The following is a 19,144-nucleotide window of genomic DNA, read 5'->3' as shown; positions in this document are numbered from 1 at the left end:
GGCGACTCCTACACCAGCCTCGGAGTCCCCATCTGGGGAGGGGACCATAAATGTCCCCAGGTCGGACTGCCTTTCCGTCGACGACCCTAAGTGTCTTGACACCCCCCTCAACTTTTTCTTCATTAACTTCTGCAACATTCGCGGTCTAAGATCTAATTTTCAATCTGTAGAACACCACCTCTCCTCTTCTAAACCTCATCTTCTTTTCTTCACTGAAACTCAGGTGTCTGAGGCAACTGACAGTAGCCCCTTTTCTGTTCCCTCCTACTTTCTCTATCCTCATTTTCGATCCAAAGCTGGATGCTGCGTTTATGTGCGCAATGACTTAACCTGCTCTCGTGCCCACGCTCTTGAATCTTCCGAGTTTTCCACCATCTGGCTACGACTACAGAGTCATTCTCATACTAAATTTATCTGTGCTATATACCTCTCTCCTAACTCCACTGACTATAAGAAATTCTTTGACTACTTAACTTCCAAAGTGGAGCACATTCTGACCCTCTTCCCTTTTGCAGAGATCTCCATTCTTGGAGACTTCAATGTTCACCACCAGCTTTGGCTTTCCTCTCCCTTCACTGACCATCCTGGTGAACTAGCCTACAACTTTGCTATCCTCCATGACCTAGAGCAATTGGTGCAACACCCTACTCGTATTCCTGACCGTCTTGGAGATACGCCCAACATTCTTGACGTTTTCTTGACCTCTAATCCTTCTGCTTATGCTCTCACCCTTTCTTCTCCGTTGGGCTCCTCCGATCACAATCTCATATCTTTATCTTGTCCTATCACTCCAATCCCTCCTCAGGATCCCCCTAAGCGAAGGTGCCTCTGGCGTTTTGCCTCTGCTAGTTGGGGGGACCTGAGGAGGTATTTTGCTGATTTTCCTTCCTTAGAATGACTACTGCTTCCGTGTCAGAGACCCGTCTTTGTGTGCTGAGCGCATAACAGAGGTGATAGTGTCTGTCATGGAGGCGTACATTCCTCACTCTTTTTCTCGTCCTAAACCTTCTAAACCTTGGTTTAACACAGCTTGTTCTCGTGCTATACATGATAGAGAGGTGGCCCACAAAAGGTACTTAAGCCTTCCATCACCAGAATCTCATGCACTTTATATTTCTGCCCGGAACCATGCCAAGTCTGTTCTCCAACTAGCCAAAAACTCCTTCATTAACAGAAAATGTCAAAACCTTTCAAGATCTAACTCCCCTCGTGATTTCTGGCATCTAGCCAAAAATATCTCCAATAACTTTGCTTCTTCTTCTTACCCTCCTCTACTTCAACCAGATGGCACCACTGCTATCACATCTATTTCTAAAGCTGAACTCTTTGCTCAAACCTTTGCTAAAAACTTTACCTTGGACGATTCTGGGCTTGTTCCTCCCTCTCCTCCACCCTCTGACTACTTCATGCCACGTATTAAAATTCTTCGTAATGATGTTTTCCATGCCCTCCCTGGCCTAAACCCTCGGAAGGCTTATGGACCTGATGGGGTCCCTCCTATTGTTCTCCGAAACTGTGCCTCCGTGCTTGCACCTTGCCTAGTCAAACTCTTTCAGCTCTGTCTGTCAACATCTACCTTTCCTTCTTGCTGGAAGTTTGCCTACATTCAACCTGTTCCTAAAAAGGGTGACCGCTCTAATCCCTCAAACTACCCTCCTATTGCTTTAATTTCCTGCTTATCTAAAGTTTTTGAATCTATCCTCAACAGGAAGATTATTAAACATCTATCACTTCACAACCTTCTATCTGATCGCCAGTATGGGTTCCGTCAAGGCCGCTCTGCTGGTGATCTTCTGGCTTTCCTTTCTGAGTCTTGGTCATCCTCTTTTAGAGACTTTGGTGAAACTTTTGCTGTTGCCTTGGACATATCAAAAGCCTTTGATAGAGTCTGGCACAAAGCTTTGATTTCCAAACTACCCTCCTACGGTTTCTATCCTTCTCTCTCTGTAACTTCATCTCAAGTTTCCTTTCTGACCGTTCTATTGCTGCTGTGGTAGACGGTCACTGTTCTTCTCCTAAATCTATTAACAGTGGTGTTCCTCAGGGTTCTGTCCTGTCATCCACTCTCTTCTTATTATTCATTAATGATCTTCTAAACCAAACTTCTTGTCCTATCCACTCCTATGCTGATGATACCACCCTGCACTTTTCCACGTCTTTTCATAGACGTCCAACCCTTCAGGAGGTAAACATATCACGCAGGGAAGCTACAGAATGCCTGACTTCTGATCTTTCTAAAATTTCTGATTGGGGCAGAGCAAACTTGGTATTGTTCAATGCCTCAAAAACTCAATTCCTCCATCTATCAACTCGACACAACCTTCCAGACAACTATCCCCTCTTCTTCAATGACACTCAACTGTCCCCCTCTTCTACACTGAACATCCTCGGTCTGTCCTTTACTTATAATCTGAACTGGAAACTTCACATCTCATCTCTAGCTAAAACAGCTTCTATGAAGTTAGGTGTTCTGAGACGTCTCCGCCAGTTTTTCTCACCCCCCCAGCTGCTAACTCTGTACAAGGGCCTTATCCGTCCATGTATGGAGTATGCTTCACATGTCTGGGGGGGTTCCACTCATACTGCTCTTCTAGACAGGGTGGAATCAAAAGCTTTTCGTCTCATCAACTCCTCTCCTCTAACTGACTGTCTTCAGCCTCTCTCTCACCGCCCCAATGTTGCATATCTAGCTGTCTTTTACCGCTATTTTCATGCCAACTGCTCTTTTGATCTTGCTAACTGCATGCCTCCCCTCCTCCCACGGCCTCGCTGCACAAGACTTTCTTCTTTCTCTCACCCCTATTCTGTCCACCTCTCTAACGCAAGAGTTAACCAGTATTCTCAATCATTCATCCCTTTCTCTGGTAAACTCTGGAACTCCCTGCCTGCTTCTGTATTTCCACCTTCCTATGACTTGAATTCCTTCAAGAGGGAGGTTTCAAGACACTTATCCACCAATTTTTGACCACTGCTTTGACCCTTTTATGGGACTGGCATTTCAGTGGGCTTTTTTTTTTTATTAGATTTTTGTTGCCCTTGGCCAGTATCCTTCCTACATAAAAAAAAAAAAAAAAAATAGTATTGTCAGGCACTTGACATCACCCTTCCACTCTCCCCTAGTACCAATAGTAAAGAAGGATGAGAATATAAGACTTTGCATTGGTTTTCGAAGTCGAAAATTAAATCAACATATTCAAAATTGTTCTTACCATTACCAAACATAAATAATATATTGCATAGCGTAGGGAAATTAAGAATATTTTACAATGAACTGTTTTTGTAGCGCCAGATGAGTTATATGAGCATAATGTTTTACCTATGGGTTTGAAGGTTTTTTCTTGCAGCTTTGTTCATGATTATTAATCAACTGTTGGTGGGGCTGACAGGGCATGCCACTCATGTTTATGTGGGTGATATTATCATTCAATGAATGAATTCGAATGGTCATGCTGAGGATTTAGAGAAGGTTCTTCGTTTGTGGAAAGTTAAACTGAAGGTGAAACAGAGAAAGTTTTTCTTTTTCTTTTTTCAAGAGTAGTTTACATTATTATTATTTAGGTCACATCATGTCAGCTGAAGGGTTAAAACCACAACCAAGTAAAATAGAGGCTATTAAGAACCCAACTACCCATTAAGGAGATACATTCTTTTCCTGCAATGACGAAATACTAAAGAAACATTGTAAGAAACTATGCTGAGATAGCAATCCCTCAATATAAATTAATTATGGGCATGGTGGATGGTAAGAAGGCAAAGAAAAAAAATCATAACTTGAATGATGAAGCTGTTAAAACATTTAACATTCTAGAACACGAATTAACAACAATAATAATACAAATAAAATAAAATTCCCAGTTTTCAGAAGTTTTTTTTTTTTTTTCTCATCATTGATGCCTCAAATTATTTAATTGGGTGTTCTACGACAATAGGATGATCTCAATAATATCAGACCTTTTTCAGTAGAAAATCAAGTAAGGATGAACTGAACTATAATACTATTGAAAGTAAGCTCTGTCCATTGTTGAGTTCAATAGAAACCTTTGCCTAGAATACCAGTTGTTGTTCTCGCAGATCACAGACCTATGGTGTGGTTATTGACTACTTCAAATAGAAATGACAGAATAACTAGATGGGAAACGTTGGTGGATGGATTTGTTTTCAAGCTGCATTATATTACTGGGAAAGCAAACAAAGTAGCAGATTGCTTATCTAGGGTGAGATATTAAGGAGATGAGGATGAAAATGAAAGTGTTGAAATTAAAGATAATGGATATGATGTAAAAATGGCGAAGATTGTTTTAGGGAAAATTATCAGGAGAAAAAAAAAAGTAGAGATGAAAATGCAAATAGTGTAACAAAAGATAAGGAAGAATATGTTGAGTGGAATCTAAGGGAAGGGATAAGGTTGTAGGATGAATAGTAATATTATAAACTAGTAAAAAGTTATTGAAGGAGAATAAAAAAAAAGATTAGAAAAAAAATACATAAGCACAAGATAGATAAGAAATATAAAAGGTTGAAGATAATAGAACTGGCTGTATTGTGCAGAATAACTCAAAATGTTTATGACGAAATGACGCGTCAAATAATAATGCCAGAATCATATATAAATGTTGCCCTACACCTAGGACACTCCTTGCTAACCATGGGGCACGGATCTCTTCAATCAGCCTCGCCCCAGAGAGTTCCGGGAACCAGCGGGATCAAGCTTTCACACACACACACACACACACACACACACACACACACACAAGGGTATTTTTTTTCTTCTTTCTTTGTGTATGCCATAGTATACGCAAATAATTCATCCACTCATGTGTTAGTAATGTGATCCTGAATGAGATATGTAAACTTAGAATTGTATAAAAAAAAATAAAAAAATAATAAAATTAATAAATTAATAAATAAATAAAAAAAATATACGTAAATAAATAAAAATCTGTTACCTTCTTTGTCATGAAGAATTAACTCACCAAAAGCGAATGTTGTCTTGGCGAAATAGAACGTCGCTGCACCAAGCTTACCACGCTCAGAGGGAGAATCAAACAGTTACACGTTTCCGCCAGGTGACGCTTGGAAATTGATCTTAACTGCAGCAGTGAAACGATGAGGATCAATACCCACCTGTGTCGGGGAAGGGAGGGAGGGGAGGGTAACTACAAGTGTTGGCCACGTAATGCAACATTTGTCATTCTATGCACGTCAATATTCCTGGTAGGCAATTTATTTATTTTTTCTTATTCTATTTTGTTTATTTATTTTCTGTGGCAGATACTTGAGTCTCACTTATTTTGTAACACTTCAATTTTACCTGATTAATCACGTTTTCTTATACATATTCATAATTTTTTGTGATTACTATTTTTATCTTAGCACATTTTTGTCATTATAAATATTATTATCTAGCATTTGAATTGCTTTGAACATTTTTCGGCGGCGCTATATGACCACGATGTTGCGATGCCTTGACCTTGTAAATCAATCAATCAATGATCATATCCTGTGTATTTTTTCAGTTCGTATCTCCCCCATGAGCAGAGGGTCACAATTCCCGACTTATCCCAGGGGCTGTCTTCTGCTAAGCAGAAGTTTCAGCCTTCTGCTCACCCTTTTGCTTAGCCTTGTGCTTATCTTCTAAGCATGCTTAAGGCTGGGCTGAGCGTTGGTTGATCCTAATACCTAAGCTCTAGTATAAAAATGGTGAAAGAGGAAAATAATAAAATCTTATATTTCTTAATTTCGAGTTTATAATGTAACCATTTCACATATATATATATATATATATATATATATATATATATATATATATATATATATATATATATATATATATATATATATATATATATATATATATATATATATATATATATATATATATATATATATATATATATATATATATATATATATATATATATATATATATATATATATATATATATATATATATATATATATATATATATATATATATATATTCTTTAGGTTAAATAAAAAAAATTCATCATTAATTCTAATTTTTTAATTAAATTAAATCAAATTAATTAATTTTTTCTAATGAGCAAACTAAATCCCGAGCAAGGAGCGTGTATTTTGTCTTACTGTCTACATCCATGAGCCAAGGTCGCCCCGCCACTCCCACTCAACATCCTTTTCTGTCCCCTTTCTTTACATAAGAACATAAGAAATAAGGGAAGCTGCAAGAAGCGACCAGGCTTACACGTGGCAGTCCCTGTATGAAACACACCTACCTATTTCCTTCTGTTATCCCCATCCATAAACTTGTCTAATCTTCTCTTAAAGCTCTCTAGTGTCCTAGCACTAACTACATGATTACTGAGTCCGTTCCGCTCATCTACCACTCTATTTGAGAACCAATTTTTTCCTATCTCCTTCCTAAACCTAAATTTTTTAAGCTTGAACCCGTTATTTCTTGTTCTACCCTGGTTGCTGATCCTACGAATTTTGCTTACATCTCCCTTGTTATAACCCTTATACCACTTAAAGACTTCTATCAGGTCCCCTCTTAACCTAAGTCTCTCTAGAGAATGTAAATTTAACAGCTTCAACCTCGCCTCGTAAGGAATACTCCTCATCCCCTGTATCCTTTTAGTCATTCTCCTCTGTACTGATTCTAATAGACCTATATCTTTCCTGTAATGTGGGGACCAGAACTGCACAGCGTAGTCTAGATGAGGTCTGACCAGCGCCAAGTATAACTTTAATATTACTTCCGGCCTTCTACTTTTAACACTCCTAAAAATGAATCCTAATACCCTATTTGCCTTGTTTCTGGCTTCTATGCATTGTTTCCCTAGACGGAGTTCAGAGCTAACTATAACTCCTAAATCTTTCTCGTTCCCTGTACCTACCAGAGTTTGGTTGTTTAATGTGTACCTATTGTGTGGTTTCCTCTACCTACGCTAAGCACTTTGCATTTATTGATATTAAATTGCATTCGCCATCTATCCATCCATACATTCATTCTATCTAAGTCTGCCTGCAAGGCGATGGCATCCGATTCTGACCTAATTAATCTACCTATCTTTGTGTCATCCGCAAATTTACTAACATCACTACTAATTCCACTATCCAAGTTATTGATATATATTAGAAATAACAATGGCCCTAATACTGATCTCTGTGGCACCCCACTAATTACATGACCCCACTCGGATTTCGAGCCGTTTATTACCACTCTCTGTCGCCTGTTACCAAGCCATGACCCTATCTAGCCTAACACCTTCCCATCTATCCCGTGTGCCCTAACCTTTCTCAGGAGCCTTTGATTGGGTACCTTGTCAAATGCTTTACTAAAGTCCAGATATAAGATATCATAACTATCACCATTATGTACTGCCTCGTACACCTTACTGTAAAAACTTAACAAGTTTGTCAGGCAAGACTTCCCCTTCGTGAAGCCATGCTGTGACTGATTTATCAAGTTAAGTTTGTCTAAATGTTCCCTAATGTTCCTCGCTCTTATTGACTCTAACATTTTACCTACAACTGAAGTTAAGCTGACAGGTCTATAATTAGAGGCTAAAGTTTTATCTCCTTTCTTAAAGATCGGTACTACATTAGCCTGCCCCCACATTACTGATACCTCACCCGACTCCAGTGATTTCCTAAAGACAGAAACTAACGGCTCACTAATAATCTCTTTACATTCCTTAAGTACTCTGGGATATATTTCATCAGGTCCTGGTGACTTGGACTTTTTTAGCCTATCTATCTCCTGTTCCACTGTCTCCCTAGTTATGGAAACATCTGTCAGCTTCTCATTCTCATCTGCTCTAAACACTTGTTCACTATCTGGCATATCCTGCATGTTTTCCTGGGTGAAGACAGTTAAAAAATAATCATTCAGAAGTTTACTTATCTCCTCCCCAGAACTAACCAGCTCCCCATCTGCTGCCTTTAATGGACCTACAGTATCCTTATTCTTCGTCCTGTATACCTGATAAAATCCATTGGGGTCCGTCTTCGCCTGGCTGGCTACCTTTAATTCATAATTGTTCTTAGCTTTCCTCTTTAACTTCCTGACTGTTCTAACTAATTCATTATATTGTATCCTTAAAACTTTTTCACCTGCCCTTAATCTCTTATATATACTTCTCTTATGCCCTATATAATGCTTTAACCTAGCAGTCATCCATTTAGGGTAATTTTTTTGTGATCTTATTGTTCTATACGGGATATTTGCTAACTGACCTACCTGTATGAAATTTATCTACGAAATATTTATACAATTCATCTACATTTACTTCACCTAACCCCCTCATCTCGTCCCCTACCATCCTCTCCACTCCCTCATCTACTCGCCTCGACCTCACCTCTCTCATTTCAGCATGACCTGACATTCCAACATACTCACACCTATCTCCCCCCTTTCTCTTTCCTCCTCCCTTCCGGACACATCTTCCCTCCTCTTGTCCTACACCCTCACGCCTCACCTCACCTCTCTCATCCTGCCTTATCTCTCTGAACTCCGTACCTGACCTGACCTCACCCTGCAACCTTTGCCAGTCCACTCCTTGGAGGTACCTTTTTAATTCTTCAAAATCTGCTCTCCCAAAGTCAGGTATTTTACTATAGTTTTTGTTTCTAACAGTTTCTTCCCATTCTAAATTGTACCTAATTTCCCTATGGTCACTGTTACCTAGCTGTCCTCCAACCTCTACCTGCGTGACTGCTTCCTCCCTGTTAGTAAAAGTTAAATCTAGAATATTATTCCCCCTTGTGGGTTCTACGACTACCTGTTTAAAAAAAATGATCCTGAATTACCTTAAGAAATTCCTCTGCTTCCTTGTTACCCACCAGCAGACTCCAGTCGATATTCCTAAAATTAAATTCTACTACCACACATACCTGACTGTACCTACCTGCTCTGTTTAATTCCTGCCACAGTGAGGTGTTAATTTCCTCTGTACTGGTCGGTGGTCTGTAAACTATCCCTAGTACTACTGACTGCTATCCTTCCTTAATATCTACCCATATCGACTCTGCTTTGTTATCTGTTTTAATTCTATTGTTCATACAACACTGTAATGTGTCCCTAACGTATAACGCGACGCCTCCTCCTCTCCTGTTTTCCCTATCTTTATAGAACATTGTATACGCATCTATCTTAACCTCTGCATTAAATACTTTTCCTGACATATCTAACCAAGTTTCAGTTAAAGCAATGATATCAAATTTCTCTACGCTCGCTATTCCTCTAAGCAAGTCTATTTTATTCAGAATACTTCAACAGTTTGTGTAGTAAACACTTAAGCTATTTCTCACCATCCCTGAGCTAGCTACCTTTCTAGATTGAACTAATTTGCCCCTCGCCTTCTCCTCACTACCCCTTCTTCCCTCCCGACTAACGAAAAAAGTGCTGGAGTTTTTCGGCCAAAACACGAACACCCTGGCGTGACAAATGCACTCCATCCCTGGTGTACAAGGTGTTCCTACCATAGAAAAGGTCCCAGTTGTCGATGAACGTCCATCCATTACTCCTACAATGATTCGCGAACCTGCGATTCACTGTAATAGCCCTGGAGAGCCACTCAGCACCAACTCCCCTCCTCGGCAAGACACCACATACCACGGGGATCCCTCCCTTGTCTCTAATCCTGTCCAAAGCCTGTCGAAACCTCCTGATAAGCTCCTCACTCTTGACCTTACCAAGGTCATTCCCTCCCGCACTGAGAAAAACAATGGGCTTGGTCCCATCTTTTTTCCAAGTACGTGTCTAGCCTATCAGCTACCTTCCCTATCCCGGCCCCCGGCAAACACACCCTCGACCTACGCTTCCTATCCCTAGCACAGAACGCACTATCTAAGAGCCTAACCTGACTATCACCAAACAAAAGCACTCTACCTTGGGTAGAGACCTTTAGTACTGAGGAGATGATGACCGCTAATGCCGAAAAGGCTAATAAAGAAAACCTAGCTAGACTGATAACAAGACTTTCCTTCCTCGTCCAGTCAGTATATGAGTAAAGATGTACCTGAAAGGCTTCACTCACTCAGAGGCACAAAAAAGATGGATGTTGCTTTCTTATTAAGAAGGTAAATGAAACACGGCAACAACAAGGCACGGGAAGGGCCATGGTTATCATTGCTGCACAGCTGCATTTCCCATTGGCTAAATAACACTGTAAATTTTACATCAGTTACTAGCGTCAACGGATCACTCCTTCCTGTGAGACTCTTTAAGGCATCTTCCGCCAAATCTGTCACAAATAAAACTCCTGCTGTGTTAATCGATATATTTTCAACAGTTCAGAATCACTAGGGTCACCGAGAACATTCTTAAAGGCGTGATAATTCTTGAGATGGCAGGTTGATCTTACCCTGTTTAAAAGAGCGGTATGAGAGGAAAACTCCCCAGACATGTGAAACATACTCCATACATGGACAGATAAGGTCTTTGTTCAAAGTTAGCTGCTGAAGGGGACGAGAAAAACTGGCGGAGACGTCTCAGAACACCTAACTTCATAGAAGCTGTTTTAGCTAGAGATGACATGTGAAGTTTCCAGCTTAGATTATAAGAAAAGGACAGACCGAGGATGTTCAGTGTAAAAGGAGCGGACAGTTGAGTGTCACTGAAGAAGAGGGGATAGTTGTCTGGAAGGTTGTGTCGAGTTGATAGATGGAGGAATTAAATTTTTGAGGCAGTGAACAATACCAAGTTTGCTCTGCTCCAATCATAAATTTTAGAGAAATCAAAAGTCAGGCGTTGTGTGGCTTCCCTGCGTGAATTCTTTATTTCCTGAAGGGTTGGACTTCTACGCAAAAACGTGGAAAAGTGCAGGGTGGTATCATCAGCGTAGGATAGCGTGGATAGGACAAGAAATTTGGTTTAGAAAGTCATTGATGAATAATAGGAAGAGAGTGGGTGACAGGACAGAACCCTGAGGAACACCACTGTTAATAGATTTAGGAGAAGAACAATGACCGTTTACTACAACAGCAATAGAACGGTCAAAAAGGAATCTTGAGATGAAGTTACAGAGAAAGGGATGGAAGCCGTAGGAGGGTAGTTTGAAAATCAAAAGCTTTTGATATGTTTAAGGCAACAGCAAAAGTTTCACCAAAATCTCTATAAGAGGATGACCAAGACTCAGTAAGGAAAGCAAGAAAATCACTAGTAGAGCGGCCATGACGGAACCCATACTGGCGATCAAATAGGTTTCATTAATGACAATCCTGATTCAAAGACTCTGACGTGTTCCGGGAAATGAAACAGGCACCTTTTTGGTGTGAATCGGACGCGCTAACCAGGGCATCTCTCTCTCTCTCTCTCTCTCTCTCTCTCTCTGTGTGTGTGTGTGTGTGTGTGTGTGTGTGTGTGTAATGATATTGATAATAATAATAATAATAATAACAATAATAATAATAATAATAATAATAATAATAATAATAATAATAATAATAATAATAACAATAATCGGTTTACTAATCCTGCAGCCATACAACTGAAAATCCACATGTTATGTATCAACTTACATGCTAACATGCATAGTACATCTTAAGTGTACATTAACCATAAGGAAGTATCTTAGAATTTCATACTGTGGTTGACAGATTGCTCACTCGAGGTCTATCCAGAACTCGGAATCAATGCATGCGTGAACAGTATGCCAGATGTACGGTTCGATGCCTCTTTTGCTCCCTGCCGTCAAGGAATGAGCATCTCCTCGCTGCTCTGAGGGTGAATTCGGTATTTTCGGCTCATGGTTTCTTGGGAGGGTTTGAATATTTAGATACATTATTTTCGTGTCTAATGCTATTGTTCTTATATATTATATCATCTTTGTTGCCTCAATAAAGTCTTCTTTTGGTTTCCAATGGACCACACTATATAAGGGACGAATTCGCTTAAACACTAAACATGGCAAAAAGGCAGAGGTGTTAGTGTTTACAGACGAATTCGTCCCTTATAGAGCGTGGTCCATTGTAAACCAAAAGAAGACTTTATTCAGGCAACAAAGATGACATAAAATGTAAGAACAATAGCATTAGACACGAAAATAATGTATCTGAGTATTCAAACTATCCCAATAAACCATGAGCCGAAATGAAAATAATGTATCTGAGTATTCAAACTATTCCAATAAACAATGAGCCGGAATATATCATCTACTAAATTCATCCTCTTAGTAGCGAGATATTCACTCCGTGACGCCAGGGCGCAAATGAGGCATCGAACAGTACATCTGGCTGCTGTTCACGCATGCGCTGATCCGAGTTTTGTATAGACCTCGAGTGAAGTTACACCGGTCAACCTAGTAGACTAGGCCCGGGATGAACAGATCACCCCGTGTGTATTTTTCTTTTCAGTGTGTGTGTGTGTGTGTGTGTGTGTGTGTGTGTCCATAATGTGATCCTAACTTAACATGTAAACTTAGATCACCAAAAGTGGATGAGGTAAGGGCGAATTGATAAAAAAAAAAAAAAAAAAGCGAAAAAAAAAAAAAGAAAAAAAAGCGCCACAACAGTTCGCCCCCAAAAATACATTAAAAGCATAAAGATATGTCATCGGAACTCTAGGAACTGAAGGGGATACACGGTGACGTGTCTGCATCAGACTTGACACATGGCAGTTGTTTTATGCTTGAATGGGTAATTCCTCCATGTATTATCGTTGAAAATGTTCAAATCATTCACCAAATATAAATGAAAAAAAAGTAATTACATAAAATAAAGAAAACAAACTATGAAATGAAGGGGATACACGATGACGCGTCTACATCAGACTTGACATAAGGCAGTTGTTTTATGCTTGAATGAATAATTCCTCCATGTATTATCGATGAAAATGTTCAAATCATTCACCAAATATAAATAAATAAAAAAAAAGTAATTACACAAAATAAAGAAAACAAACTATCGACTGGGGACTTACACTAAAGCAAATCTCATTGACTGCTAGGAGATATGGTTCCGCGGCTTCTGGCTCATTCATTGGCTAAAATGAGTAACATCGGTTTGCCTTTGCCGTCGCGGATTGGCTCATTTAGGTACTCATCAATGTATCGAGTCAAGCCCGAGTCACATGAGAGCCGTGAAGCACATTTTGACGGTTTTTTTCATAGATTTTATGGCTTTCTGGAGGAATTCTTTCATAAAGCAAAAACATCAAACTCAGTCTTGTGCCAATATTAATAAAATAAAGTGAAAAAAAAAATCCTCTCCTGTTTGCCTCGCAACGAAATGTAGCTTTACCACAAGTGTTATGCAGATTGGTGCTGGTAACTTGTTAGAGAAGACGATTATGCATATTGTGAACTAAACCCACATAAATGCTAATTCAACTACAAGTGTTATGCAGATTAGTGCTGGTACATACATGCACTGGGTACATGTGAATATTAAACTACCACAATCCAGAAATGTAAAAGTTGCTATGGCCCAACTCCCAACTCATGAGGCAGAATAAAGTAGTCTTTTTTGATGGCCATAACATATGGCTCCGTATTCCCAAACCATATAAATGCAATTTATTTTTTCATTCAGCTTTCTTTGAGTACCCGTTTTTTTTTTGTTTTTTTTTTTTAACGTTTTGGGTTGTTATTTCAAAGGCCACCGATATTATTAACCGAGTTTTCGCTGGTGCCATCTCATCTGTAGTAAGAAATCCTTGTTAATCTCAACAGAATTATAAACGCATCCATGAAAATTTCAATGACCTCCAGTTTCAGCACGTTCCAAATTGTATTTATTTGGTTTGTTCCTTTCTTTAATTTCTGACGACCGCTTTTGGCTACTTTCTGAGACCAGCACCTCAGTCGGCGTTTTATTAATATTTTTTTTTTATAAGTATATATATATACTTTAAATAAATAAATGAATAAATAAATAAATAAATAAAAATCTGCATAATCTTTCTCTCCAACGAGTTACCAGCACTAATCTGCATAACACTTGTGGTAGAGCTACATTTCCTTGCGAGACAGATGGGAGAGGAAGTAGTTTCTTTTTTCACTATTTTATTAACAGATTGTCACAAGACTAAGCATGATGTTTCATTCCAGAAACACCTAAAGTTTATGAAAAGACCCTCTCAAAATTCTTTCCTTTTCACGGCACTCATATCACTCAAGTTACAGTCCACATGTTGATGAGTAGCCACATGAGCTAATTCGGGACGGGATTAACAAACCGACAATACGGATCTTAGCCAATGAGTGAGCCAGAAGCCGCGGAGCCATAACTCCTAGCAACCAATGAAATTGCCCTTAGTGTAAGTCCCAAGCCAACAGCACGTGAGAGCACAATTTTGTTTTCTTTATTTTTTGTGATTATATATATATATATATATATATATATATATATATATATATATATATATATATATATATATATATATATATATATATATATATATATATATATATATATATATATATTTATATATATATTACATATATATATTTATATATATATTACATATATATATTTATATATATATTACATATATGTATATTTGTATATGTATTATATATATATATGTATATATATATATATATATATATATATATATATATATATATATATATATATATATATATATATATATATATATATATATATATATATATATATATATATATATATATATATATATATATATATATATATATATATATATATATATATATATATATATATATATATATATATATATATATATATATATATATATATATATATATATATATATATATATATATATATATATATATATATATATATATATATATATATATATATATATATATATATATATATATATATATATATATATATATATATATATATATATATTTATATATATTACATATATATATTTATATATATATATTACATATATGTATATTTGTATATGTATTATATATATATATATATATATATATATATATATATATATATATATATATATATATATATATATATATATATATATATATATATATATATATATATATATATATATATATATATATATATATATATATATATATATATATATATATATATATATATATATATATATATATATATATATATATATATTACATATATATATATATATATATATATATATATATATATATATATATATATATATATATATATATATATATATATATATATATATATATATATATATATATATATGTATATATATATATATATATATATATATATATATATATATATATATATATATATATATATATATATATATATATATATATATATATATATATATATATATATATATATATATATATATATATATATATATATATATATATATATATATATATATATATATATATATATATATATATATATATATATATATATATATATATATATATATATATATATATATATATATATATATATATATATATATATATATATATATATATATATATATATATATATATATATATATATATATATATATATATATATATATATACGAGTATATATATATATATATATATATATATATATACTATATATATATATATATATATATATATATATATATATATATATATATATATATATATATATATATATATATATATATATATATATATATATATATATATATATATATATATATATATATATATATATATATATATATATATATATATATATATATATATATATATATATATTTATATATATATATATATATATATATATATATATATATATATATATATATATATATGTAATATATATATATATGTATATATATATATATATATATATATATATATATATATATATATATATATATATATATATATATATATATATATATATATATATATATATATATATATATATATATATATATATATATATATATATATATATATACATATATATATACATATACATATATATATATATATATATATATATATATATATATATATATATATATATATATATATATATATATATATATATATATATATATATATAAACAATTTTTTCAACAAAGTCCCAAAACGCGCCGCGTGTTCTCGCCTTCGTTCTTCCCTCTCGATCCTAGCTGCTTCATCCTTATCTGTCATCCATCTTAACCTCTTAAGGTCCAAACTTTATGCAATGGGGAAATTAAACAAATTATTAGTTTTTTTTCTTTATTTGGGCCAAAATAATCATAATATGTATAAAAGTTGTAATATTCAATTCCTATATAGTAATATTTGGTATGTGACAAATATGACCCATTGGTCCATTTGTCCAAATAACTAGTTCAGTAAAATAAATATGAAATACATAATCATATGCAGAACTGAAAGATGTCCAACTCTACTGCCTAAGACAATAATAGCCTTGCCGAACGCTGGATTTATTGTGTGTGGAACAGAAGATAGCAGTTACTTTTCTTGTTCAGGCACAAATGAACTTGACACTTTGAACATTTTATTGTTGCTTTGTTCTTGCAACCTGGGTGCTTGCATCTCTGACGTTCAGAAGGGATGGGCCAGTGTCCAACACTGTCCATCCGAATATCCTTTGCTGGGGTTGGGGCGACACGACCCTTCTTTTTCTTGGCCAAGAGTTTCTTCTCCACATCAGAGCTACTCCTACGTGATTTTGTTCTTGTTGTATCCTTCTTGCACTTGAGGACACCTTCTGCAACTTCTGCTCTAAAATCTAACAAATCTATCTGCTTTTTAGGGGGGATTTCAAGGCTTCTCCCATCCCGCCTATAGAGTAGCCAACAATTGACTGTCACCATATCCAGAAAATGAAAGAAAAATCTCATGTAATACTTCTTTGACTTGAGCTTAGTTCGATAGTATGACACAAGACCATCTAGTAGGTCCACGCCTCCCATGAACTTATTGTACTCCAGCACAACATTAGGACATGCCACATCAATGAATTGTTTCTCTTTCTTGCTCCATCTCTCTGCTACACCAGGCGGATCTCCAGCAGCATATGTTGATATAAATGTTACACATTTAGTGTCACACCACTTCAGAACATCGACTTCAATACCTTCCACAGTAGCACTTTTCTCATCATAGGTGCCACGTCCAAGTTTCTTCATTCTTTTGTCATCAATGAGCCTGCAGCCCTTTAGTCTATTCTGTCTGACTGTTCCTAATGTGTATATCCCCTTTTTGTGTAACTCAATCACAAGGTCAAGCGAGGAGAACCAATTGTCAAAGAAAAGAAGGTGTGACATGTTGACTTGAACTATACTGGTTAGTCTTAGTACAATATTTGAGCTTGCGCCTAAGTCTGGCTCATTGGGTGCGGGCTCTATTTTGCCTGTGTATATTTCAAAATTATGTACCAGGCCATTTGTATCACAAAGTACAAAAATCTTGTAGCCCCATTTGTTAGGTTTTTTTGGATTATACTGCTTTAGGCCTGATCTTCCCTTGAATGGTACAATTTGTTCGTCGATACACAACATTTGTTGTTGTGGAATGGCCTGGAACTTGTGGAGCAGTTTATCTACTATAGGTCTTATTTTAAAAAGCTTGTCCCTTGTCTCATCTGTAGGTGCAGGCATGTTTGAATTGTCATTGAAGTGTATGTATTTCTTGATCTCTTCCCATCTATTCCTTGAAAACACCTCAGCTATTTGTTGCACCCAACTCGATTTCTTCCAGTACCTGCGGGTTCTAGGTAAATGGAAAATGGTTGAATACAATACTGTGCCAATGAACTGCTCTAATTCTTCAACTGTGAGATTTAGAGAACTTCCTCGCTCCTGAGTAGCATACAAATTTGATTCATCAACGATCATTTGCAGTAGATCGTCATCAAAGAAATGTTTGAAATACTCCAGTGGTGTTTTTATTGTTGTAGCGTCGGGCAATTTCCCCTTCCACTCAGGAACTTCCGTACTCTTTTGTCCAACCTCTACACTCTTCCAGATTATGTGTCTTTCTTTTCTGCCCCTTTTAGATGGCTGTGGATCATCCCTATTGGCACTGGTTGCATCATTTTCTGTAAATAAAATACATGTAAGTGAATGTAAACTACCCAAAATTCTTATCATTATCACTAGAATCCTCATCTACACTCTCATATGGCAGTTCTTGTGCAATAACACTCCTTCCTCCTTTGGTATGGGAGTAAAATCTGCTAGGCTCCATTTCGTCTGAAATTAGTGCAATTGTACAAATAATTGTTTCACACAAGAGGTGTGTGCCATATTTGACCCAGACAAATATTTACCACTCATTGCCCAAAGACCCAAATATGACCCACAGTAAACATTTATTCCATACACACATTGTTTACTTCCTATAAAGGTGAATATGCATTCCTAAGAACCAGTAACTGTTCAAAACAATAAAAATATAGTCTAATGACAGGCATATGTAGTCTAAAAAACATTACAGGTAAGAGAACTGCAGGAGCAAACTTACGTGTTTCCACCACCGGATGAGCCGCCCTCTGTTTACATCTAGTAGTTACATAAGCGTCCAGTAGATGGCAGTGATGTTAGAAAACGGGAGCCGAGTGTGTGCCACATGTGTCCCACTGGTCTCTAGCTCCAAAACTTATAGTTTAAAGCAATTGCAGCCTTAAATATGGTATGTGACAAATATGGCACATTGGGCCAGAAGAGGTTAAGGCGGGATTCCACCAAGGCAACATAGGCAACATGTAGCATGCGACTTGACTGGCTTTCAACAAATACGAGTATGTTGAATGCGGCTTTTAACAAGGAGACTTGTTGCGGCGAGAAGGCAACATCATTGTTACTTGTAGCATGCTACATGCTATGTTGCCTGTTGAATGCCACAAAACCTTTTCCACCAATTCAACAAAAACTAAGCCAGTTGGCGACACGATGTCTCAGCAGACGGTCGCTGCTGTTGCATATCTAGTGTTGCACAATGTTCGTAAAAAAACTAAAAGAAAGGATCCGTGGTGGAAGAGATAACTATTTTTGAGTAGTAGCACTGATCAAAATTAATTTTTTGAAAAGTTAATGTCTGATGACCAATCCTTGTTCAAGAACTTTTCAAGGATGAGTCTGGAGGATTTTAATTATCTTCTCAACATAGTTTCTCCCAGAATCAGGAAGAGTGACACTAATTATCGGGAAGCCATACCACCTAAAATCAAACTTCTA

At 35.9% G+C, this 19,144-nt stretch overlaps 2 protein-coding genes across 3 annotated transcripts in view; both read right to left on the bottom strand.

Moving 5' to 3' along the window:
* The window catches only part of LOC135110749 (uncharacterized), a 73,670-nt gene extending 68,596 nt beyond the window's left edge, over nt 1-5,074 (bottom strand). The window contains exon 1 of the mRNA XM_064023364.1: nt 4,974-5,074. The gene's annotated coding sequence lies outside the window, so the exon portion shown is untranslated. The remainder of the gene's footprint in view (nt 1-4,973) is intronic.
* An 11,140-nt stretch (nt 5,075-16,214) lies between these two features.
* LOC135110196 (piggyBac transposable element-derived protein 3-like) lies at nt 16,215-18,634 on the bottom strand. Of its 2 annotated transcripts, none has more exons than XM_064022230.1 (2): nt 18,432-18,634; nt 16,215-18,006 (listed from the first exon to the last, which is right to left on the bottom strand). In XM_064022230.1, the coding sequence occupies exon 2, from the start codon at nt 17,801-17,803 to the stop codon at nt 16,388-16,390; it is 1,416 nt and encodes a 471-aa protein (XP_063878300.1). In that variant the 5' UTR covers nt 17,804-18,006; nt 18,432-18,634; the 3' UTR covers nt 16,215-16,387. The 2 variants fall into 2 exon arrangements, with proteins under 2 accessions (XP_063878300.1, XP_063878299.1); XM_064022229.1 differs by having other exon boundaries at nt 16,215-18,160; nt 18,432-18,462.
* Between the last annotated feature and the right edge of the window lie 510 nt (nt 18,635-19,144).

This window comes from Scylla paramamosain, chromosome 20, assembly GCF_035594125.1.
Source record: "Scylla paramamosain isolate STU-SP2022 chromosome 20, ASM3559412v1, whole genome shotgun sequence".
NCBI classification, from domain to species: Eukaryota; Metazoa; Arthropoda; class Malacostraca; order Decapoda; family Portunidae; genus Scylla; species Scylla paramamosain.
The sequence above is the reverse complement of the archived record's forward strand: the minus strand, read 5'-3'. Positions and strand labels throughout refer to the sequence as shown.